This window comes from Larimichthys crocea, unplaced genomic scaffold, assembly GCF_000972845.2.
Source record: "Larimichthys crocea isolate SSNF unplaced genomic scaffold, L_crocea_2.0 scaffold462, whole genome shotgun sequence".
Lineage (NCBI taxonomy): Eukaryota > Metazoa > Chordata > Actinopteri > Sciaenidae > Larimichthys > Larimichthys crocea.
The window spans coordinates 175,648-201,340 of record NW_020856024.1 but is presented as its reverse complement, the minus strand read 5'-3'; the positions used below and the strand labels follow the sequence as shown (position 1 = coordinate 201,340).

Sequence of the window (25,693 nt, the reverse complement as noted above, 5' to 3'; positions counted from 1 at the left end):
CCATTTCCCTCATGTGTATTTAGTAGGCGTCTTCCCTTTGTCTTGTGCCAAAGTGTTTCGTCGTGTCCGTTCACCTAAGCCCTCATTGTCACAGTCCGTTTGCCGAAAGAAAGAAATTGTTTTGTCACGTAAGTTGTTGTCTTCTTCCTCTTTAAGAGTGATTTTTTTGTTGATTAATCTTTTCTAAGTTTAGTGTTCGAGCCGCGGCTGATCCGTGCCCGATGTGAGTGCTCTCATTGACTAGACTGGATTCTATTTGCTACAGTGACCGCGGCGGTGCCATTCCGCTTCCGTTCCGCGTCCGGTGTGAGTTGGCCTAGACACACATACACAGACAGACAGACAGACAGACAGACACCTCACTACTCCTGCAAATTTTGTACTAAAAAAACTAAAACTAATAAAAATTATATCACTAGATTCAGCTCATTTAGGACATTCCTGCATAAAAATTATATCACTAGATTCAGCTCATTTAGGACATTCCTGCTAATATTTTACTAATTTCTACTATTAATATTTTACCATTTATCCCATTTAAATACATTGTACAACCTTCAAATAATTCTACAATCTTCTACAAATCTTCTACACTTTAAACTATTTCTCCTTCTACTTTTCAAGCTTTATAGTATAGAGACAGCTGAAGAGTGCACTCTAAAATCTGATTTGTTGATCTTACTTAAAAAAATCTAGGAAACCGATTGCCTTGAAAAAGGTAAGTAAATATAACTATAAGTCTCAAGTTATGTTTACTCTGTATGTTCTAGTTGAGTTTACTTTAAATTTTGTTGTATTTACTTAATTTGGTAAAGTTGTTCCAACTTAAAAAGGGCAAGTGAAATTAATTGTTCTTTCTAAGTAATATCAACTTAAGTGAAACAAGTGAGTCTTACTTAACTGAACAGTTGTGTTAACTCAATAGAATCTAGGAAACCGATTGCCTTAAATAAATAAAGTAAGCACAACAAAGAATGATTAAGTTTGCAGGATTATTGTTTATTTCAACAAAATTGCCATTGTGAGCTTCTTAAACCCAGGTCAGTGTTTATGGAGAAATTCAATTATACAATCAAAACAAATCCAGTTTTAAGCCTTAAAAAATATCAGCTATAAAATAAAATACATACTATAAAATAGTGTTTTTAAAATGTTGGAAATAACTAAACTAAATCTTTCTCACTACTTTACTTTAGATTTCAACAGGGTTCTATGACACATTTTCAATCAAGCTTCAGTCAACTTACAAACTAAATGAAACCTTTTACAATTATGTCACACTATGTGCATTGAACTGTAATAAACAAGATTACACTGTAACATTGTGCTACCTGTATTCTGCTGGCTGCAAACTAGTCAATCACATTACACAACAGCATGTTAACAAGGTAGATATCCTAAGGTACACTATATAAACTGAAATATGACGTGGCCAAAATCATCCAGCTGTGACTATAACTGTCTAAGAATTTTGCAGTGGTTATTAGTTGTAAATATTTCAGGTCAGTTTACCAAAGTATCTATGCTTGAGGACCTTTTACAGCACAGCCATCTACTGCAAAAGCGCATTTTTCAAGCTCTGAAGTTTTGGCCTCAGGTTACCTACACCTAGGTTGAGCATCACCCTCTGAATGAAGTCAAAGGTGTTCTTAAGACTTTTGGGATAATCTAGATGAAGAGCATAGATTAGTCCAAATATGAGGCAAATAGCTTGCGCGTGGCTTTCAGTGTCATCCATGACGAGATTACCTTCCAGTATGATACCAATGCTGGATGGTTCAAGGTGCAGGGCATTTGGACCTGGCTGCTGACTCTCTTCAGGTATAACAGTCACTACTCCAACAGGAACCTGTGTGAAATCCAGAGTGGCATCCGAATCCTGCATATACAAAGAAAAGTCAAAACTGAGGTTAAGATTTTGTCTTTGTGGTGCAGAACGTTCAACATACCAAATAAGGCAATACTTACGAAGCAGACTTTGAAGAAATCACTCCCATCATCACCGAGAAAAACTGGGAGGTAAGACAGCAGTCCTCTTGGCTATGGCATCATGGGTCTACCAGTGGGAGAACAAGAGTGAAACTTATACCGTCTGTACAGTAATTATGAGGCTGGGGGGAGGGGGAGGGGGGCACAGTTAGAAAAGAAGACTTTGCACAATTTTCTGCTTTTACGCAATAGTAATAAGAAGAAATGCTTACCCTTATTTCAACATGTGCAACGATCTCTGCAAGTGTCCTGCCAACATTTCCCTTTTTAGATTTGAAGATCTCAAGGAATGGCGGGGGTATGGTGGTCCAAGGACTCAAAAAAGTCTTGCTCAAGATCTTTGCTTGCTACTCTGGTGAATTCTGCAAAAACCTTCAAAGACAAAACAGAACACAAAATTTTGTACCAAGTTAAGAAATGACCACAATATTTTGGTGGATGTTTATTATGTATTTATTTAATATGCTTGTTTGCTTACCTGTTGTTTTCTGAAAAGAGCTGGCCAGCGTTCCAACATCAGTTTCAGTCACAAAGTTGACACTGAAATACATTTTCCACAGCATCACTTGGATGATCATCCTTTTAGGAGTGTACTCTTGATAGATGTACCTTAAGTGCATTGAAGGACTTAAATGTGCAGAGGCACTCTTTATTAACACATGGTAACGGTGACATTCTTGTGTTACCACCATGTTTCAATCTATAATGTTTAAGTAGCTGCCCTCTTTTATCACATGCAAAGTTGCAGAACTTACATGTCAGTTGGTAGTCAATCTTCAAGCCACAAAGACAGCTCCTCAGCTAGAAAAGTCACAAAAAGAGTTGTGGGTTTAAATACAGTACAGACACCTGTGGTAAAACGTAACTTATAAAACACACACATACATATACACACGTTTCCTTTGTGATAACTATTTATAAACAGTACTGGTATCAAACGTCTTTTTTTCATTTGTCTATAAAATCTGCATTTTAACCCCCCCCCAAAAAATCCAGTGCACGCGGGCACGTTTACATGCACGCACGTGCACGTCGCGGCTCCGTGTGGGAACCCTATGTGGGCTTTCTCTGCTTAAACATAATCCGTGCGTGCATGTATACGCGTGCGCGCCACGTAAGTACACCTGCACGTCGCGCCATCGCGTGGAAACTGTGGAACTTAAATTTAGTAGCAACATCAAATTAGCATCTAGCATTACACATACAAATCAAACGCGCGCGTGCACGGTGTATATGCGCGTGCATGTCGCGCCTCCGCATGGAAACCTCTGTGCGCTTTCTCTGCTTGCCACGCTTTTTAATTTTGTAGCAACATCAAATTAGCATTTCAAATTAAACATGACGTGAATGAATTTGGGTAGGGCTCGTGCATGTAGCTAACGGCTCTCAGCATGGCCGTTTTAGCTAGCTAACCTGGCTAACGTTAGCTCAAATTCGCATTAGCCCGCCAGGAGATTTATCACCATGTACAGAAAAATGCTGCTGAAGTTCAGTTGTGAATAATGAAATCATAGCTGACAAATGTAAATACTACTAAAATTGAATAACTTACCTAGAGACTCTTTAAGCTTGCTGCTTCTTCCAAAAGTTTCTGTCCACGCAGTTGCTGGAAAGTCCTGCTCTACTGAGCATGTGCAAAGCCACGCGCTGCGTTTACTTCAGGAGTACAAGTTCACTTTACTCACATGAGCTTAGTTTTATAACCCTTTCAGGCAAAACGAGTATGTTACTGACATGACATGAGTTCAGTCAACAAGATAGTGAGAAATAAGTAAAGTACACAAATGTAATTTAAGTGAGCATAGGTATTACCTTTTAGAGTGTGACAGGAATGTGGGGAGAGAGAGACGGGAATGACATGCAAAGTGCACAGGTCGGATTCAAATCCTGGGCTGCTGGGGCAAGGTAAATAAGGTGAAATCGCCAAAAATCATGGCAAAAAAATTAATGGGTCTGTATTGTAAACTGTTCTCGAGGCTATAGATTTCACTCCACAAAGATAATTAATAGACAGAAGTATAGAAAAATTTGTCTTATCACTCCTATTAATCTGCTGAAGCTGTTGGATGTATAGTTTGGGCATGGGATGCACAGATGCGCCAGAAACCCTCTCACAGCCCCATCTACTCCCATGTAAATTGGAGAGGGGAAATTTCCAAAAGGAGCAGGGAGCAGCTGTTCTTTCCCAAACCCCCCAGGTCACAGTTTTTAACATTCACCACTGAACTTCAGCACGGAAATGGTCGACAAGATCGCAATCATTTCGGCTTTTGGATACACCACACTGTTTGGCATTTGTGGCCACCTGTTGAGGGGGTTCATTTAGAGATTTTCTGTATCTCTCAGGGGTCAGAGGGGAGAGATCAGACATTTTCCAGTTGCAATTTTATTTTTTCTTTGGTAAATGCATTGTGCTTCTGGACTAACCTCAGACAGAGTCTACTGTTGACCTATTTCCAGTCTTTGTACTAAGCCAAACTAATTAGCTGCTGGCTGTAGCCGTTGTATTCATTCATTGTTTGTTTTGGCATCTTCAAGGAAATAAAAAAGAATACATTGCAGCCCCAGTCCTCTCATGATACTTTTGAACTTTTTCATAAAGCGTTCTGCGCTCATAGTATACTCAGCCCCACCCCTGCTGACATTAAGCTCCACAGTGGCTTAATGGTATGAAGCAGCGTGTACCCGGAATCTGTTGATGAGGTCATAACGAGTCAGCAGGTCATAGACCAGGAACTTGAGGGCGTGGTCTCCGGTGGCCTCATGGAAGGAAAAAACATCAAATGACCACTGATCGACTTCCTGGAAAACAATCACAAAGACTTAGGCTAGACGATATCACTCCCATTCTCAGTCTGCTCAAACAACATTGAATATGGGACAATCCAGCAGATCATTCTGAGATCATGTATTGTTATTCACTGTAATGTAGGACCTTTCCTGCAGAGGGGGTAGTGATAATGCTTAATCACATATTCTTGCTCCTTGTCTCCTCTTCTGTCCTACATATTACTATCCCTTTCCCTGTTCTTCTCTACCTCTGCACATATTTTTGTCTTTGCCCTTTATCATTTTCTCATCTTATCTGCTTTATATCCTCCTTTTCATCAGTATCCCCTCCTGTTGGATTTAGAAATTATGCCATAGTCCAGGCGGACATGAATTGTATGACATTATCCCTCCTTCATCCTCCTTTGGTCAGTAGTGTACCTCCTATTTTGTTTTGTTTAATTTTCTTTCGCTACCATTTTTTCCTCCTTTTCTTCAATACTTTTTTCCTCCCTATTTTTCTTTCCTTTTCTGCACCTTTTTCCCTTCACCATCCTTTATCTTTCTCTCTTTTCTTCTCTTCACTATTCTTTCTGTCCCTCCTCCCTTTCTTCTCACAGTCCCCATTCTTTTCTCTGCTTTCTCATACTTCCTTAATTTACTTAACTTTAACAGTTTTCTTTCACTCTTCATTTTATTTTACTACTCTGCTTCCTTTCCTTTCAACTTCCAGAAGAGGTTTAAAGTGTGTGGGATTTATTAGCATTGTTTATTGCAATCCCCTTGATTTACCCTCCTGTTGAAAGACGACCTGCTGCATCTGTAGATATTAAAGTATCATTCTAAGGTAACAAAAACACAGCAATACATATTTTCAAGTAATTATGCACCAATGAAAACATATTATGTGAATTACTACTACATACATTTATTTCAATAATTAAAAATAAAATTAATAATAACATTGTATGTCATTTCCTGCATAAATAAAACAGTTGTTACCTTAAGAGCTGTCAAAGCTGTGGGAGGGTAGGTCAGACCAGCCATGTTGGACGTCCGTCTGTACATCCTGATACACACACACACGCGCACACACACACATAAACATATCATGCACACTTCTCAAATATACATAGTTGCATGCATATAAAATTGTCCTTATGCAGACCTAGCTGCCCTCCCCCACAGTTTATGGCCAGGATGGATTGTATGTCGCCATGGCAACCATGTTCTAAACACACACACAGTGAGCACTGCCACAAAGCTGCAGATATTTTTTTGATTTCATGCATCATTAGGCTGTAGCAGATAAACTGATAGTGTTCTATCACTCATCGCTCTGTCACTGTCATTTACACTAATAATATTGGACCTAATAGTTTCCCTATATGATGATCTCCAGCTCACTTGCACACTAACATCATTAGGCTTCATGTTGGACCTCGTAATCACATCATCCACGATGAGGTTGGCCAGATGTTTGGTCATTTATTTCAGATTTATTTTGAAGAAGTTGAGAGAGAGAGAGAGAGAGAGAGAGAGAGAGAGAGAGAGAATATGGACAGGTGTGTTGACATAAAAACTTTGATCATGTTCATTGATTCTGATGTTACTCTACGGTTCTGTGATCAGTACAGACTGCAAATCATCATGCTTATGAAGCATTTTTCATCTTTTGCCATAACATGCTGATATCTGAGTGGACAGGAGGTTGAGTGTGAGCAACTATTCTTAATGTGACACTTTATTGTAACACTTTAACACTTTATTTCACTTCTATGTTAGGTGAAGGATACCCCTTTTTTGTATCAGTTCTGACCTAGATATGAGGTCATATTTTACTGGGTTAAGGTCAAGAAAATGTGTTCAGGAAAGGACACAAGAGAGGTGGCAAAGCATAATCCATAGAGCTACATTAGCCACATTTATAGTAAATAAGGCAGACGTGCATGGGAATCTCCCTGACCTGTGTTATGTGAAAGGATTTCAACAAATACCAGCAGTCAGTAAGATATCTGTTTTCTTCCTTGTCTAATGAGTGGTCACTTGCTGGTATAAATTTAGTTTATATAAATTTAGTTAATATTTTATTTTCATTTGGAAATGTTTGAGAAATATCATACCACGGTGAAGTCTAATACTTTGAAATACTTATACTAATACTTAATATATATACATGGGCCTAACTATTACTTTTTATTTTCTTTACCTCTCTACAAATATCCCAGCTTGTACAGCATGGACAATGCTCCTGAATCTTGGTTTCTCCTCGGGACGACGTTTGGTTACACCCATCTTCCTGCTGAAGGTACATGCCAGCCAGTCACGTACTTCGCTAGGCACCGACTCTGCTTGAAAGTCACTGAGCTCATCCTCAGTGTCCAGCAGACGCCTTCAGAACAGAAAGAAACACCTGTCAAACTTGACAACCAGTGATAAGAACCTATACATATCCATTCATTCATCCATTATGTTCAGTCCTACCTGGTCTCATCAGTATAAATAGCATCTAACATGGCAGCAGCGAGCTCCAGGTTCCAGCGGAGTTCCTGTAGGTCCACAACACCACGGTCCATCTGCTCCAGGACCTCCTTAAGCCTTGTAATGTTTGAAAAGAACCATTAAAGAACGTTTATGTAACAGAGATTCATGATGAAAGCAGTCTGACAACAGACTGCAGTGTCCATCTAAACATTGTGTGTTGTCAGGTGGTCTGATGTACATCCTGATGTCACACACACAGATCGCACACAGTTGTGAATATAATGTACATTACAAGACGGATTGCCAAACACAGTGGGAGAGTAAATATGTGAAATCACTCCTCGCTTACATGGTCACAGTAACACCTAGTTATTCGCAGAATTAAGTATTCATATCAATATCCATGAAGATTAATTTAAACCTGGCATGTATCATCATATTATCATAAATCATTGTAAATGTAAAATTCACTTGAGGTAACCAATGATTTACCCAGAGTGAATAGTGCATACTCCATACACCTTCTAACTGACAGAAGGAAGTACTGATCTGAATACTCACACAGCTCATGGCAGAGCCACATTCCCTTTTCACACCACAGAACCAGAACATGAAAATCTGTTTTCTCCAGATGGACACATAACACTCTGCCTCCTGTCAATCAGCTGACATTAAGCAATATGAGTCTCCTTCAGGAAATAAACATATTGACTTATTTTATGCCGAGCTGTGTCTGTTCTTGCTGCTCAGAATAGAAGGCTGTTTTTTATGATTACAACATAGGATGGCAGTGAGACATAAAGACACCAATGTGGCCAGGTGTTGTGCTGTTGTCATGGTAACCAAACACCTTCCTGGAAACTGGATGAAATCTGTTTTGTGTTGCCATGGTTACAGCTGGAATCAGATATGGACAGGGAGTGAGAGAACTAAAGTTCAAGACTGCAGATGTTCAAGCATTTCATTTTCACTGTATTCCAGACTGAGTGTGTGTGTGTGTGTGTGTGTGTGCATGCATGCATGTATGTGTGTCTTACCTCTTTGATGTATTTTTATATTTCTGCCTGTAAACAAAAACAAAAACAGAACTGTCACTCAAAGTGAGTACAGAGTGTCACATCCTTAAATGACTCTTTCTATGATTGATTGATATGACATATCTCAGAAGAAGACTCTAATACTTAAGGAACCCAAAACCTGCATGTGTACTCAAACATTTTTTAAATTTTAGAGTCTATAAAGCCATAATTTAATGATTGTGTTTCGTGCTAATGTATGCAGTGCCTGGAGTGAATTGGACAAATGAATGAGAATTTTTTAAATATGTCTATTCTAATATTCACAAACTTTACACACAGCCAGTAATAAAATTGAAAATAAATAGTATAGCTAGTGTTAAAAACCTCAAAAAGTCATTACAAGATTATTAAGTATTTATAAGTATTTCCTAATAAGTTGACTGTACTCTTTTTTTTTCCATGTGAGCAGGTTAAACATGATTTTGAACATGTGTTAAGTCTTCTACATAAAAAGATCTGTTACTTCTGTTTAGGGCCCCCAGATTCAAAACATGGTTAAATAGAATGTTGCCAGTCCCCATCTAATTGAAAAATACCATCTAAAGCAACATGTAAACATGAACTCATGAACAGATAGACATGAGCTCCATTAGATCTGAAATCAGTGTTCTGGAATCTGACCTCAAAGACTACACGGCTCTGACACATTTCAGCTTTGAGATCTGACAGCAGGAACCTGTTATTTCATGGTCCATCAGTAAATGTACACTAGCCTGTGTGAGCAGATCAGCCCTGAATTACAAAGCTGGATCTGGTGGGGTGAACAGAGCCAGGTTGTTGCATTGTGATTTTTTGCAAAAAAAAAAAAAAAAAAAGCATGCTGCGGCACCAACAGTGACTGTTGAGGACAGAGATTCTGGAGAATGACTCACTACTCTGTCTTGACTTTTTAAGACTGATGCTGATTCTGCTTTATCCACTTTAGTGTGCTTTTGCTAATATGTTTTGTACTTTTACCTCAAACCTTGTCTTCCTTGCATCCTTAGTATTATTAATATTGAGCAGGCAAAGTTAATTTTATTCTTAGATATATTCTTTTTTAGACTGTTGTGTGCTGTGATGCACCACTGCAGGGTGTGTGTTGCACTTTTTTAGTGGTTAAATCCATCTACACCCAATCACCCTGACCTAAAGAAAAAAGCAGAGCATCCATCAAAACACAGTAGTCTGATAGTAAGCAGCACACACACAAATAAATAATAAATAAATAAAAATAATAAATAATAAATAATTAAAATAAATAGAAATACATGTTTGCACCTGTCTTCTATTTTAGAATCAAACTTTAACAATAAATAAAAGTAAAGAAATAAAAAAATAAAAAGCGGCCCTGTTCTCTATCTGTCCATCTCTCCTGCTGCATCAAAAAGCTCTGCTGTTACCACGGAAACTAGGGAAGAGGACAAAACAGCTCAGACTATTGCTTATTGATCTGCATCTATTATATATCTATCAGGACAAATTCATTAATATGAATAATGACAAGTGGGCACTAAGTGGTTTAAACACTGTTCGCACCGAACAAACCCACAGAAATACACAATTCAAAGTTGTTTATGTTTCTCCTTTCTAGTCTTCCGACCACTCAAAGCGCTTTTATACCACAAATCTCATTCATCCACATTCATACTTAGATAGACTTTGCTGAGTGCCGCGAGATGGCTGCACCGACGAGAGCTCTCAGCGAACTTTTGTTTAATGACAATAAGTGGAACAAAGAAGCTGACGAGGTCTTCAAAGACTGCTTTGAGACAACAGACTTGCAGATGTTTGAGGACGCAGCTGATGGTGACATCAATGATTACTCAGGCTACATAAGTAAGTGCATTGATGATGTGGTCCCTAAAGCTACTGTCTGCACTTAGCCCAACTAGAAACCCTGGTCAGCTGAGAGATTTGCACTAAGCATAAGGCACGATAACAGCTTTCAAGTCAGGGTATCCTGACACCAACAAAGCAGCCAGATAAGACCTCTGAAAGTCTATCAGGGATGCTAAGGCAAACTATAGGGAAAAAGTGGAGTCCGACTACAACAGCTCTGACACCAGACACATGTGGAGTGGACTACGCTGCATCACAGACTACTACATGGACCAATAGAGACATTGGCTAGCACATTGCATCGCTCCAGGTCAAGCTCAAAATCTTGCACACACGCTGACCTTTGAAACAGCCACTGTAATACAGTCGTTAAAAAAGGGTCAACCCCTGAAAAAGCATCTGGACCAGATGGTATACCAGGCCGGGTCCTCAGGGCGTGCGCTGACCAGCTAGCAGTAGTGTACACCAGGATCTTCAATCTCTCCCTGAGTCAGTCCATGGTTCCCTCCTGCTTCAAGGCATCCACCTTTGTTCCTGACCCAAAGACATCACCTGCCTCCTGCCTGAACAACTATCGCCCCGTTGCACTGACCTCAGGGTTTATGAAGTGCTTTAAGCCACATCTGCACATCTCTACCAGCACCCAGCACCATAGCTAATGTTCCTTTGGCGACACTTAGAGGTGATGCTAGGAAACTGTTAATAATGTGAAAACAAGTAGTCATCAGAGTGATGTGCACATCAGAGGCACACTTATGAACAGTTAACGCACCCAGGTGTTTGCAATTATATAGGTGGATATAAAAGCATGCACAATGTGATGAAGAAAATGGTATTAACAATGGCAGCGTTAGCGTTGTTAGAGGACCTTGCAAATGGTGCAATCCGACATGAGCGAGTATTTAGGGAAAGCAAGGATTTAATTGCAAATGATGATAATTGGCTCATAAGCCGATTTCGGTTACCAAGGCCAGTGTTACTGGAGTTGTGCACAGCCGTGCTGGCCCTAGAGCGCAACACGGCGAGGAGTCAGGGGTTGTCTGTGTCCACACAGCTGCTGACCACGCTGGGGTTCCTGGCAACAGGGGCATTCCAGCGGGAGCTGGCCAATCAGTCAAGAGTGTGCCAGTCAACCCTGAGCCGAGCCATGCCAGCTGTGTGGGACGGAATCATCCGAGTACATCAGATTCCCATACAATGCTGTTGAACAGGCCATCATTAAAGCGCAATTTGCAGCGAGAGCCAGTTTCCCTAATGTAATCGGAGCTATTGACTGCACACACATTGCTATAAAAGCGCCATCACAGGATGAATTTGTTCATGTTAATAGGAAACATTTTCATTCCATCAATGTTCAAATCATATGTGATGCACAAATGCAGCTAACTAACATCGTGGCAAGGTGGCCCAGTTCAACGCATGACTCATGTTCAGTATTCATGTCAGTAAAAGCAGGCGTAAAGTTGGAAATGTCAGCCGCAGCGCACTTCTGCATTCATTAATTGTGTGAGAGCTGTGTCACCCACTAAAGAGGCCACTCTCTTGTCGAAGGGGGAGAGTTCCTCCACTCCTGTTGCGGTCATGCTTCAGCGGAGGGTTTCTGCCCACCTCCACCTTGAGATCTGACCATTTCTTTTTAACCTCTGTGTGTGCGCTGCTCGGATCCCACAGCATTTACAGCCTCACACACACGCTCACTCACGTCTTTTTTTTGGTCATATTTATCCCTGTTGACAGGGTACCAAACAGAATCTCCACTTGATTCACTAGAATCTCTAGCTCAGACTCTGTGAAATTTATTTTCTTTCCTTTGTTCATTGCATTATCTGATCGGACAAAGAGGTGAATCTCAGGTCTAGGGCCTATTTAAATTTATTTGCATATTTAAATAGGGATGCATGTGCGCTCAATTCCACATTGATTGGGATGTACAAAAGAAACGTGCTTGATCCATGCGTATGCACACTTTGATACATCTAAATGTATTTGTGCGTAGGACAGTTTCTGGGTTTTGGTGTACGCCAAGTTTAAGTAGGAAAGTCTTTGAGGTACATGAGGCCCCAGGGCTGCACCACCAGGCCTAAGAACAGTTTTTACTACAAGGCCACCAGAATTTTAAACACATAATCTAACACACATGTCAAACTCAAGGCCCGCGGGCCACATCTGGCCCGTGAATGAATTATCTTTGGCCCGTGTGATAAAATCTATTTACTACCACCATAATACTACAAATCCCACAATGCACTGCCTGTGCGTCTGCACGCCTCACTCGCCAATCATTAGTCTTATGGTATTGCACACCACACAACTTTCAACTATCCCTCTCCCCCAAAAATGGCTAAACGAAAGGTGGACTTTGAAAACAGGGGGTTTCAAGACAGGTGAGATATACCTGAATACGCTCAACCTGCAGCTTCAGGGTTGGGGCTGTGTCATCACTGACATGTACGCTACAGTGAGGGCTTTTAAAACTAAGCTGCGCCTGTGGGAGACGCAGATGCTGCAGGAAAACTTTTCCGCACTGCCAAACAATGAAAGAGCAGATCGCAGCCGCCGATTTTGAAGCCCCAAAAAAAGCAGGTTTGAAATGCTTGTAATTCATTTGCAGCTGATGTGGAAAGCGTACCATCAAACCTCCAAATGGAGCTGATTGCGCTCCAATGTAGTGACACAGTGAAGGCAAAATATGTCTGTGGGCGCTGCAGACAGAGTTTCCACGTTTCATCCCTGACACAATGCCCCAGCTGGGTTCCCAGGCTGCTCAAACACTCTCTATGTTTGGCAGCACATTCTGTGAACAACTGTTCTCTTTGATGAAGATGAAAACAAAACTTCACAAACTTTTACTGAAGAACACCTTCACTCAATCCTGAGGATTTCCTCAGCTCAGAGCCTGACCCCAGATGAACTTGTATCCAGGATGAGACACTAAGCATCTAGCTCAGACTAGTGAGCATCACAAACGGTGCTTTGACACATTTTCAGTTTTTAATGCAGTTTCATTTTTGCATTTTTATTCTCTTGCTACTACAGGACATTTGATTTTTCTTTGGAGTAAATTACTTTTGGCTGTTGTTTGCCTGTAGAAAATGTTTTCACTTGAAATTACTCAAGAAAAACTACAGATAGAGCCATGAGAAATTAATGAAACCGATTTTATTGCTTTTATTTATAGGCAGTATTCTATAGGCCTGGTTAGTTCCAGGTTCAATATGTGCAATAAGTTTTTAATAAACATTGAACCCATCCGGGCCTTGACTTGTAGCAATTTTTAATTTTGGCCCACTGTGTATTTGAGTTTGACACCACTGATCTAACAGGACTGTCTTCAAAATATGACCGCTGCTACAACCCGATTGGAATATTATTTGCTCAATACTTTATTAAAACACCATGTTACTTTTACCTGTCTGTAGTCAACTTTACTATACTTGTCTAGTACAGGGGTTTTCAAAGTGTGGGATAGTGGGCCTCCCCTAAGAGAACTCAAGAGCAGCCACCAAAAAATACAACTGATTTTTTAAACACATCATTCACTCATCCGACGTTTGCACGCCAAGTAGCCCCAAAAGTTATCGTGCCTTATTGGCAGGACCCAAGCCTGGCCCCGTCTCTGCCAGACTAATAATTGACATGTCTTCACCAGTGTGGTCAGAAGATAACAACAGCATTGCTGTTTGCTAAAGTTGTTCAGTGAGATTTCCGAGAAGAGGAAAGAAGACTTTGAGTTTAAATACGACGCAATGTTCGAAACAAGCGGTATTAAAGAATATGAAGCAGCAGGTAGCAGCTAGCGGTGCTGCTAAGGCTAAAACAACACAGAGTGTGGATGATTGACACCTGTCACCTGTCGGCCAATCAGAGTCAGGAGAATCGATTAGTACCGCCCACATTCACCTTTGACCCACTAATGATGATCCAGAATGAAGTAAACCCAAAGGTAGTATATCGCAGCAAGAGGTCACACTTCACTGTCAGAGCCTCTTTGTCTTTATGTAAACAACTAGGAGCTTCGTGATTGATTCAAACTAAAGCAGAGACATAGCAGGAGACATTAGCAGAGACATTAGCAGCGTTTTTTCGGGCTGGAATAGAACTTCTGACCACGAAACAGCAAAGATAACACACACTGTATCGATTTGTGGATTTTTTTTGCTACCCTTTGGGGGGTGGCTAGAGTTTTCTTGCACAGTGATGAGACACATATCTTTGTAAGATATATTTGTATTTTTTCCCGCGCTACGCCTCCCCTGAAGTCCTCTGGCGCCCCCCAAAGGAGGCACGCCTCACACTTTGAAAACCGCTGGTCTAGTATATACTTGTTCTATACGGATACTGCACTGTGACTGCACTTTACTCTTGTTTACACTTTGTTTAAATCTACACTGTACAATACCTAACATCTGTGTATGTATAGTATGTCATGTTTATTTATACAGCTCACTCCAATACTGTGTACATGTTTTAGAACACTTCCACATATTTTTTCATATACCATTTTAGTATATTTTTATATTTTGTATCTTTATTTTGTATCTATATTGTTCTTTTTTACCTAAAATTTAATTTTCTCGTCCAGCTAATTTCATTGTATTGTTAAACCCTGTGTTAAATTACACAGATAAACCTGAAACCTGTAAAGACACAAATAAACCTGAAACTTGAAACACTGGCAATGGCAGTGGCTGCCATGCAGGGTGCCAACTGCTCATCAGCAGTTTTTATAGAGCTTGCGTAACTATAAGCCTTGATATATTTGAAACAAGTTTGTTGGTAGTTTATATGGTAACTTTAAGACTACAGCACACATGTTAGATGGCATATTCATCTCTGACATGTAACTTATGTCCTCCATTGCATTACAGCAGACACACAGAAACAAAGAAAAAGCTGCAAAGCCTTGTAATTGTATGATTTCACTGACAACCATCCAAGGGCTGTCTCCATGTATGCAGTGGCCATTCTTTGCTCCAAAGCATTCTTGTAAAAGTGTCCTTGCTCTTTGATATCTCCTTTTAGGTGGCATGTGCTGACAGCTCTTTACCAGCTATCTAGGTTGTCCATTGATCTACAACTCAAAAAAGCACAAGTAATCTGCACAAGCAATCTACACTGCTAGCAGCCTTTTTCTTCCATGCTTGAATGCTCCAAAGAAGGTGCTGTAATTCAGAAGGTCTCCGTCAAGAGTTGGTATATCATTTGAGAGTAATAATAAGGAAAACTGCTGGTCATTTTGCTTTTGCATGATGAGATTGTCTTGGTCCATACAGAATTAAATAAACTAACACACTGAATGGATTCCTCTGAGAAAGGGGTGTGGTATGTTTGCAGAGATCCTAGAGGCAGGCTTCATTTGGGATTCAGAGCATGATCTTTTCGTCCAACTTTCTGAAAAATGGTTTGCCCTCATTGACATTGTAGCCTTGCTGCCTTTGCACATTCCTGTACAAATCTGTACAGCTCTTTTCATTTCAATATCTTCTAGTACTTGATTTATCTTCCATATATTTTTTTACTAATGTTTGTTATGCACACACCAATGCAGATTTCTTGTAATAAACCTGTTTCTGCTTGGATAATTACACCATTATCTCCATGTCCAAACATCTGCTCTGCTAGTTGAACAAAGGTGAATTACAAAGTAGAAACTGGAGATCACATTGAAAAAAGAAATGTTTACTTGAATTTTGTGGGCTAGAAAAGAGTCTGAAAGAGGAACTCCACCGATTATACACATCACAGTGTGTTTGCAGATGTTGGGAAATCCTCCTGCGTATGTGACAAAGTTGCATGAAGCCTTTTGTGAAGTCTGATAAATGTCCTATGATGTTGTCTGAGTCGGTCTTACATTCTGTGAAACTCATCCTGGTGGATAGACTTTAAACCCCAAGATAACACCACAAATGCTATACGCCTAGAATTAGTCAAAAAGAATTTATTCATGCAGGTGTTATTGTCAGCATATTCTAGTCTGAAGACACCGATATCTGTTTACGCAGATTGGAACGTCAATGGCAAGTATCTATTATGTCTAGGAAGGCAGCAATAGGTCTCTTCGACCCCGGCCACCACAGTGATGAGATAGACTGGCACCTGCTGTTACCAACCAAAACCAAACAACTAATACTGCTGAGGACTTCAAGGCCCACACGTGGCCTCGTGTAACCTAAGGATAGAAATTTTCATAACGGGCAAGTTTTAAAAAATGAAAATAAAAAAAGCTGGAAAAACATTACCTGACTGTAGCCTGATGCCCACCTCTGCTGCAAACTCCAGGGTCCAGACTACATCTCAATAAACAAGTTTAAGCATCCATTTATAGGAGAGCAATGCTAACTCTTCTAATGACAGCTAAAAATAGATTTGCTCTCTCTAAACTCATGCTGAGGTAAAAAACATTTTTACAGACTTGAAAAAGAAAAGTAGAAAAAAAAACATGCTTCCCTCTGAAGTTCTCACCTACAGTAAAAGTTATGTCCAGTTAGTTGAATTCTGAATCTTTATTTTTTACAACTTCTGTGTTTCTATCTCATTAAATCACTGCTGACAAATAACACTTTCAATGTCTGTTACAGGATTGGACTAAATTAAACACTTCTCTTGACTTCTGCTAGTAAATTTCTGTGATTTATTTGTTTTTTTGCCAAATAGTTACAATTACAAAATGCTCTAAAACTCATTTCCAAAACTACACTAGACCAACAAAAAAAAAAAAGCTTGACATGAAATGTTTGCCCTGATGACCGATGTTTGGGAAAGCAAAACAAGCCCAGTGCCACCAACTGTTGATGACCAGACAAAAGTAAAGTGCAGCTTCATCCAATACAGCAAGCAAACCCGTAAGCCATAAAGTTCTGGCTTTCTGCTGATCTCAGCACCAAATATATGGTAAATAGCGCACCATACCATACCTGCACAAGATTATTTTATGTTTACTTGTGTGATACAAACTATTTTAAAACATCTCTGGTCCGTTTTGAGTACTTATTTGTGCAATTTAGTTTAACTTCACCTGCCATGTTTCAAACATGCTAATGGGTCTCCTGAGCCTTATGTCTTCTTTTACATCAAAAGATCCAGCTGAACATGTCTCCCGTGTAAGTCAGGTCCTCTCGTGGCTGCTAGAAGAGAATAACTGTTCATTAAAGCTGAGAAGTGTGATTTCCACTCAGTGAGCAGTGAGCTTCTTGGGCTACAAGAGTGGGCTGGTGCAGACAGACCCTAGATGTCCAAGCTGACTAAGGGACCACAACCAGAGAACAAATAGCAGCCGCCATGTTCTATGGGCATTTCTTCTGGAACTTTAGTAGCTGACAAGGCTTTCCATTCTCTGAAGATGCTTTTTTCCTCTGCTCTGGTGCTCTTCCAGCCTGACGCTTCTCCTCAATTCACTGTAGATGTAGATGCATTAGACACTGGGGTAGGAGCAGCACTTTCTCAATTATCTAAAAACTGTATCTATATGTATTTTCCGCATCGTTTTACCCCTACAGAATGTAAATATGATGTCAGAAACAGAGAGCTTCTAGCTGTGAAACTGGCATAGAAAGGAAGGATAACTGTTAGTGGTATGGACAGACTAGATGGTGTTTGTTTTTTGAATAGTTCAACTTTACTTTGCTCCACAAATATTAAGCCCACTCTTGCACCATCAAGCAGTTAGATATCCTAAAGTAACATCACCATCCTCACTATTGTTGACCACTCTTCCAAGGCTGGCCATGTCATTGCCCTCTCAAAACTCCCATCAGCCGAAAAAACTTCTCAACTAATTCTGCCCCCATAGCATACCCTGTGATATTGTCTCTGATAGAGGTCCTCAACACTGGATTCTACGTTAAGCCTTTGTTCAGGCTCATCCACAGAGCAATAGGCAGATGGTGCTAGCTATTTAGGATTTGTAGCTGGCTTTACGGTGCACAGTAGCTTCGTGGTAGCAAAGCTTCTGGTGTCTCACCTTTCAAGGCCTCCCTTGGTTACTAATATACCAGTGAGCTTCAGCTATGGTGGCAGGTGGATTTAACATTATATTTAACTTACATAAGAGTAGATCTTCTTATCTAACTCTCAGCAATAAAGTAAATAAGGACATTTTCCAAAATGTCTACTTCATGGTCAGCTGTGATGCTATATTTCATATATTTTTATATGTTATGTGGATCTATCTCAGAGTTTGCTGCATCACAATGCTCTGACGTTGCCATGGCAACTATGAACAAAACCACCAGTGGTTTTTCATCTACTGCGTAGCCTCAGATTCAGACAAATGTGGTGATGTTGTTCCTGCTGTGATACTAGCTTATTAGTGTCCACTACAGAGAATGGACAGAAAGAAAGATAGGAAGCAGTGGCCTCATCAAAAGTCCCAAACAATCTCTCTTTTTCTGTCTTTCTCTTATGTTCAGTGATGCCACACACCTACAGTTCTGCTAATTTTCTGTCATTCGTCTTCCCTCCATCCTCGGTCTGTGCCAACATCACCAGGACAACCAGGAGACCACGCTGTCCCTAAGACTGTCAGTCTGACTCCAAAAACTAACCATAATCAAATGATTCTAACATACATATCATCAGTGCCATTACATAATTATCATCAACATTACATCATCAGTTGAATCTATGATCTGTGCTTACTTACATTCCTCTCAGACGAATCAGGACCTGGTTGTTTTGGGTTCGCTCCAGAGGGTCGTCAAAGTCCTGCAGTTCCCCAATCTGCCCTTTCTCTGTCTGATGCTGCTCCTTCTCAATTCGCTGCTCCTGTTCAGTCTGCTGCTGTACTTCTATCTGCTGTTCCTTAGTCCATGACATCTTCTCAGTCTGCACCTCCTCCTTCTGCAGCTCCTCCTCCTCAGTCTGCTGCAGCTCCTTAAGCTGCTGCACCTTCTCCTGCTCTTCTAGTTGCATCTGCCCCCCCTGGTTCTCTTCTTTCTTTTGCTGCGATTCCTGCTCCTCTTTTTGATGCAGCACCACCTCCTCCTGCTGCCCTTCCTCAAACTCTACTTCCTCTTGACCTACCGCTTCCTCCTGTTGCTGTAAAACCTCCTGCTCCCACTGCTCCTGTTGCTCCTGCTCCTCAGCCTCCAGAACTTCCACAGACAGCTGTGACTCCTCCACCTCCTCATTCATCTCGGCCTGGTGGAGGAGAAGAGGAGGTGGGTTTTTTTTAGTATTTGTTCAGAGACAGAGTTTGGTCTCTGTGAAGCGCCTGGATGTCTCTCAGACTGACAGAGTCATGAAAACATTGACACTCATTACAGCCAAGAGCGTTTGGGTTGGATGGAACTTCCAACATCCAGCTTCCTGTGATGTCACCTGACAGCTTGGCCAATCCAAAATGTTGATCACTGATCTGATCCGTTAAAGAAGACTCGGGGCTTAAAGGTCACAAGATTGTGAGTGTAGCTTTTTTAAAAGATTGAAAATCAGGATCAGACTAACTGCAGCACTGTTGCAAAATGATCCAGCTGAATATCCCAGAGCATTGCCGCGGCAGGAGGAAGTCGACCAGCAATAAGGAATAAGGAGAGGGTGGTGAGAGAGTGAGGGAGGGAGGGAGGGAGGGAGAGATAGAGAGAGAGAGTGAGAGAGAGAAAGAGAGAAGATCGATGGACGAGGACAAGAGAGAAGCAGAGAACATCGCAGAGCGTTTCCGTGGCAACTCAATTACGGTTGCTAAGAGTGATGGAATCCTGCAGTCGACAAACGTCCTCCTCCTCCTTCTGCTCCTTTTTCTTTTCCTAACGCCCACCCAAATTCAAACACACATAACTTTATCTGTTCAGATGTAAATAGCAAACAGGCATTTCAGTCTGTCCTCCAACCATACTAGCTGCATCATAGAGGGAGATGGAGAGGAAGCAGGAGAGAGACAGACAGAGAGAGAGCGAGAGAGAGAGAGAGGGAGAGAGAGAGAGGACAGTGCTGAGCTGTGTGTTTGCTGTGCATGAGACAAAGTGACCCTCTATGTGTGTCTGTATGTGTGTGGTTTAATATTTAATTGGTTTAATATTTCTGAAAAAAGAGAGTAACAAATGTCTCCAGCTAAATCGCACAAATCAGTCCTGCTGTCGCCCCCTGGAGTCTGCTGTGGTCATTACACTACCAATATAAAAGTGTAGGACAGAACAAAACTTTGCTTTACCAATAATATCAATAAGATCTTAAAGTTTGGGCATTAAAGTGGCACTCTATGGCATAACAAAGTATAACATGGAGAAAGGCAGAATAAAGAATGTTCAAAATCCAAGCAGACGAAGTTAAAATGTTTTGAGTTCTATAGTAGTATGGTCAATCTCCATGAACACCAGATACTACATTTCCCATGATGCAACTTTCCCATGATGGTGTCTTGTTTTATACCCTCCATACTTCACAAATGCTTTTTTCTATTGTAATGCAGGCTTAATTTTAAATTAGTAGTTTCCAACCCTGACCCTATTAACCCTGCTGACCTCACTATGACATGACATCATTAGTCACAGAAGACATTATCCACCTGTTTTGCTACTAAACTACTACAACTACTAAATTTGTCTCCTGTATCTGTACCCTGTACTGTCTCCAAACGTATGCCAGCAGTAGTGTATACAATGTAGCAGTTTATTTGTTTTCTGCCATGCCATGGTCTGTGGTCTCATATTTATACTCAAGCATTACATTTCCAGTATGTAGTATTTAGTATTCAGATAAATTAAAGTTATTAAAACTATCAAATGTACAGCACACCTCTTCAGTATACAAACTATTAGAAGGTGTAAACCTTCCCTTGTTGGGTGTCTATAATCTTCACTACCTCATGGAAGGAAACATTCAATCCAGTTGCAGCTTCATTTATTCAGTGGTCTGTCCGGATAAGATAAGATGAGATGAGATGAGATGAGATGAGATGAGATGAGATGAGATGAAATGACATGAGATGAGATTGACTTCAAAGAAATTCCGAGGAAATTCACTTGTAGTGACTACTTCATTACAAAGACACATCTTCCTGTAGACACCAATCAAGTGCACATTTGTGTCCTTTAAGTGGACACTAAAAAGTAGTATAGACTGAACTCCTACGCAACTACATGTTCACTTCCCTTCTGTACTTTGCCCCAACCACTTCCCCAAAGTTAGGTTCAAGCAGTCAGCTGCACTTTCCATCTACATGCTGTAGTTGTATCCCAAAAAACAGAATTGCCAACCTACTGTACAAATCATATGCTGTTGTCCATCTGGGTTATGGTTTTGCAAAAGCGAGTTGCTGGCACTGCTTTCACACAAATCATAAGTGATTTTGTCAAATTGCAGATAACTCTACAAGTCTTACTAAGGTACTCATCCATGGGTTGTAGGTATACAGTTTGTTTTGATTAGTCAAACGTGTCATAATATGAAATATGAATGAATTTTGCACTACTGCAGCACAACATAGTCTTATTGTTCAATTTTGTAACCATTTAGCGAAGCAACTTTCTTAATGCAGCAGTGCAACATGCTCTCTGTCCATATGATCATGAATTGGAATTTTAGATCTTAAAGATTTTACCAAGTCTTTGAGTTTTTCACAACACAGTGACTGGTGGGTCCACAGACTTGCCTCCTGATGCTGCACTTGCTCCTGATTGGATGTTGCAGCCGACTCACTGCTTTGACTGGCTGTAGAGAGTCCCCTGATGAAGGAAGAGGAAGGAAACTTGTTTTTACCACTGCAATAATTTAAACTTTGGAAAGTTTCAAAGATTCTGTGAGTGAATTTTAAAACTGTCCATGATGTAAGCTTTTCGCTTCTTAATGATCGTACTGTAGAGTAAGCCAACAAGGCAATGGAACTCTTAAGTGATTGAAAATTAAGTAAAAAAGTGAGTTAAAGATTACTAGATAAAGTATGGTTGGATGGTGGTAAGAGTGATTTCTGTAGACAAAAGATTATTTTTTCTTTCTGACCACAACCTTCCCTTTCTTTTTACTCCATATGCTCTTCAGAGGAAGTGCCCACACAAAACTGACCCTCACAAATTGCATGACACATCAGGCCTACAAAACAGACAAAGATAAAAATAATAATAAATCGTTGTAACTGAAATGAAAAGGCAGTCACATGCAACTTTGTGATGTTGATTTTACTTTTAATTTTACTCTGGAGACAGATTTTAGAGTTATGCTCTGAGTTAAATGACAATCATTTTCTGATGATCTCAATTTTAATAACATTAACATTCATTATCATTAATTCCTGTTGTGTCCTGTCCAGATTTAGTCATTAGTATTTATGACAAAGAGTAGAAGAAGTAGTAGTAGTAAGAGTAGAAGTAATCATAATCATGGCTGAAGAAAGCAAAGAACTGAAACAAGACAAGACAACAAGTAAAAAAAGTAAAGTGAAAGTAAAACAAGTAAGAAAGGATACATGCATGGATGTGTCTCCCTCTGCTGGCCAGTCAGCTGTGTGCGTCTGTATATGACTGGTTCATTGGTTGATCTGACCTGGATTATCCTGTGTTAGTTAGGGGTCTGGTATTAACTTTTCTACTTAAAAGGATGTACATCTAGGTTCATGTGAATTAATGTAGGTGATCCGGGGGGATCTATGCTCACATGGTTTAAACTAGATCATTTAAAAACACCAAAGATACCATAAAAGACTAAAAGAAGACAGATTAAAAGAGGTCAGCCCAGAGAACAGAAAATTTAGGGATAGCATAGGAGAAAGCCATGGCAGCTATTGTGCTGAGGTCCATGGCTGGTGGTGCCAGTAGACCTGCTGATAAGGACTGTATATGTTTGAAGGAGGTCTGTGAGATAAGCAGGAGATGAAGTGTTTTAAAGGCCAATAGTAAGATTTTAGAGTTGATTTGTTAAGCCAGTCTAATTGAATCAGTGACATGCTAGGTAAACTTTATATGTGTAATAAATTTGTACAAAAGGGATCTGGATGAGTTGGATGAGTTGATCAGGACTGCATTGCATTAGTCTATGCATGATGTGGTCAAGGAATTAACTAATGAATCAATGAAAAGTATTTCAGTTTTATTACTGTTGAATTTGAGGTAGCCGTTTGTCATCCATAGCTTTAGATCATGGGCAAAGGTGATGAGGGCAGTGGAGGGGATAGAGAAAGTGGGCTTAATGGACTTGTAGAGCTGTGTATCATCAGCAAATAAGACTTCTGGAATGTCTACCACCTTGTTAGATAGGGGGGCTAACATTCTTGGTAATTTCAAGCATATGATTATGTCTGTTGGCCATTAAATGCCCATTTACATTTACATTTAGCTGACACTTTTATTCAAAGCAACTAACTGGGAGCAAGTATCACTTCAGTATCTTGCCCAAGGACACTTTGACATGGAGACTGGAGGAGCCGGGGATCAAACCATCTGATTAGTGGGCGACCCGCTCTACCTCCTGAGGCACAGCCAGTTAAAGATGTGTTTATGTTTTATTTTTGTCTGTTTGGATAATATAAATATAGATATAATATTTTTCCAAGAACTCAGAGGTTCATTGGTAGCCTGTATCTCAAGTTCTGCAAGTGCTCTTGGAAAGCAAACTTTTTGTGAAGTGAAAAGTTCCATCTGATCCCTGTCTTTCACCTCTGCTCAGGTCTTTCCTCAACCAGACCGATGATTCCAGGTCATTGTGGAGGTGGATGCCTCCAACACCTGGACTGACCGGTGCTATATTATCTTAACATTCCCCTTCGGATGACAAACTCTATCACTGTTTCATTGTCTGGACTGACAGATAAAAAAAAAAACTCACTTACATCCAAACAGCTACTTCTTTGGTAGATTTATACATAAATGGGGTTTTTGCTGGGAGTGTGTTTATTTGCGCTGAATGTAACCACTATAAAACAATCAGAAACTTTTTTTATTTTCCTAGTTTACCAGCTTTTCTCGATACCAGTGCTCTCTCATTTTCATTCACTGTTTATGTCACTCGACCAGTGCTCTCTCTCTCTCCCTCTGTCTCTCACTCTCTCTCTCTCTTTCATTGGAGACAAACAAAAGGAAACTTCTACGTGTCACTAGGAGAGCATTTCTCCAAAAGTTGAATCTGGCTCTTCTTCTGCGACTTGCGGTGCTGCAAACATGCTACTGTAACTCAAATGGAGGAAAAAACCTGCATTTTCATCGCAGAGAGTCCTGTGTCCGTCAACCCCAGCAGATCCAGCCTAAACTAGTTAGCTATGTGAATAATGCTCTTTCTTCCTGATTTAGTTCATTCTGATGTACTCCATTAAAACCATTCTGCTCATCTGGCCTGTCACATGTTGTTAGTGTTCTGTTGGCCCACAATGGAGAAAGATGCCTGGGAGTTTGTCTCTGCCTGCTCTGTCTGTGCTTGTAACAAAACCTCCAATATACCCTCTGCTTTACCCATCCCATGTGCGCAAGGTCTTAAATAGTCCTGGACTCTGTCATTGGTCAAGTTCCCAGCCTCTAGATAGACTGCAGGGGAAATTATCACTGGTATCTGGACCCCCATCATACACACACAAGAAATAAAATAGAATAAAACATAACAAATAAAACACAAAACAAAATGTGACAGTACAGCATACTGCAGCCTCTTGAGGGTAGTGTTAGGGGCTACAGTACTACAGCACCCCTACTTTACGTGATAGGAGAGACCTGAAGAAACTAGTAGGGATGAGACAAGAGAGCAAAGTGTCTGTGTGTGTGTGTGTGTGTGTGTGTGTGTGTGTGTGTGTCACTCCACTGTACATGTTGTCCAACAGAGCAGCTCTTGTGGTTGTAACAAACCTTGGCAACAGCAGACTGTCTGATTGGTCAGCTGGCTAATTGACTGTTAATTGGTTCTTCATAATCAGCACTAACATTGAAGAGACAATTAAATATGACCATGTGAGGGCTGAAGGAGTGTGTGTGTGTGTGTGTGTGTGTGTGTGTGTGTGTGTGTGCATGCATTGTAATATATTCAGGTCTTTGTTTGTCAAAAGGCTTTTCAGGGAACAAGTAGCATAACATGGGCAGAGCTGATGGACATGCTATTTATTTTTAGACCTTCACCTGACAGAAGCTAGAAACACTATATTGTATTGTGTTGTATGTTTTGAATCATAGTAATTATTGACCCAGGCTTAATAAATATGTAAATATTCTTCTACAGTTCCACAGTTTAATTTCTAGAAACAACTGTTCCCTCACTGAGAAGCCTGTTTATGTGCACTGGAGGCCAAAATTGGCTACTAGGTGTATATAGGGTACATCCAGGTGTTAAACTGACATCTATGGTGAGCACAGAGAAACTATCCCACTTCAGAAGATGAATGTGAAAACAAACTCTGCACAGTGACCTTAACATATTTTGACTGCATGATGACTTTAACAATCAGAATGTTCTTATGACTTTAAATGAATGCCTACACATTTATCCAGTAAAATCAAAGGGAATCATTTTATTTAACCTGTATTTAACCAGCGTGTCTCTCATGATACAGTATGTCTTGCACAACAGAATATCAGCATTAAATAATAATCATGAATTTGTCCTTACTCACTGTTCATGATATCCACATCACACAGCATCCACCC

At 40.3% G+C, this 25,693-nt stretch overlaps 1 protein-coding gene and 1 long non-coding RNA gene across 3 annotated transcripts in view; both read right to left on the bottom strand.

Annotated features, from left to right (window-relative positions):
- LOC104939049 (calcium/calmodulin-dependent 3',5'-cyclic nucleotide phosphodiesterase 1A) overlaps positions 1–19,724 on the bottom strand; it is a 76,160-nt gene extending 56,436 nt beyond the window's left edge. The window contains exons 1-6 of the mRNA XM_019265393.2: positions 18,784–19,724; positions 8,280–8,306; positions 7,243–7,356; positions 6,968–7,150; positions 5,761–5,827; positions 4,675–4,791 (exon numbers count right to left, since the gene is read on the bottom strand). Coding sequence (XP_019120938.1) covers positions 4,675–4,791; positions 5,761–5,827; positions 6,968–7,150; positions 7,243–7,356; positions 8,280–8,306; positions 18,784–19,274 — 999 coding nt within the window. The 5' untranslated portion in view covers positions 19,275–19,724. The remainder of the gene's footprint in view (positions 1–4,674; positions 4,792–5,760; positions 5,828–6,967; positions 7,151–7,242; positions 7,357–8,279; positions 8,307–18,783) is intronic.
- On the bottom strand, positions 950–3,138 carry LOC109142713 (uncharacterized). Of its 2 annotated transcripts, XR_002043054.2 has the most exons (4): positions 2,468–3,138; positions 2,202–2,361; positions 1,969–2,056; positions 950–1,879 (listed from the first exon to the last, which is right to left on the bottom strand). It is a non-coding gene; the product is annotated as an uncharacterized LOC109142713 (long non-coding RNA). The 2 variants fall into 2 exon arrangements; XR_003461985.1 differs by having other exon boundaries at positions 2,202–3,138.
- Positions 19,725–25,693: the final 5,969 nt, after the last annotated feature.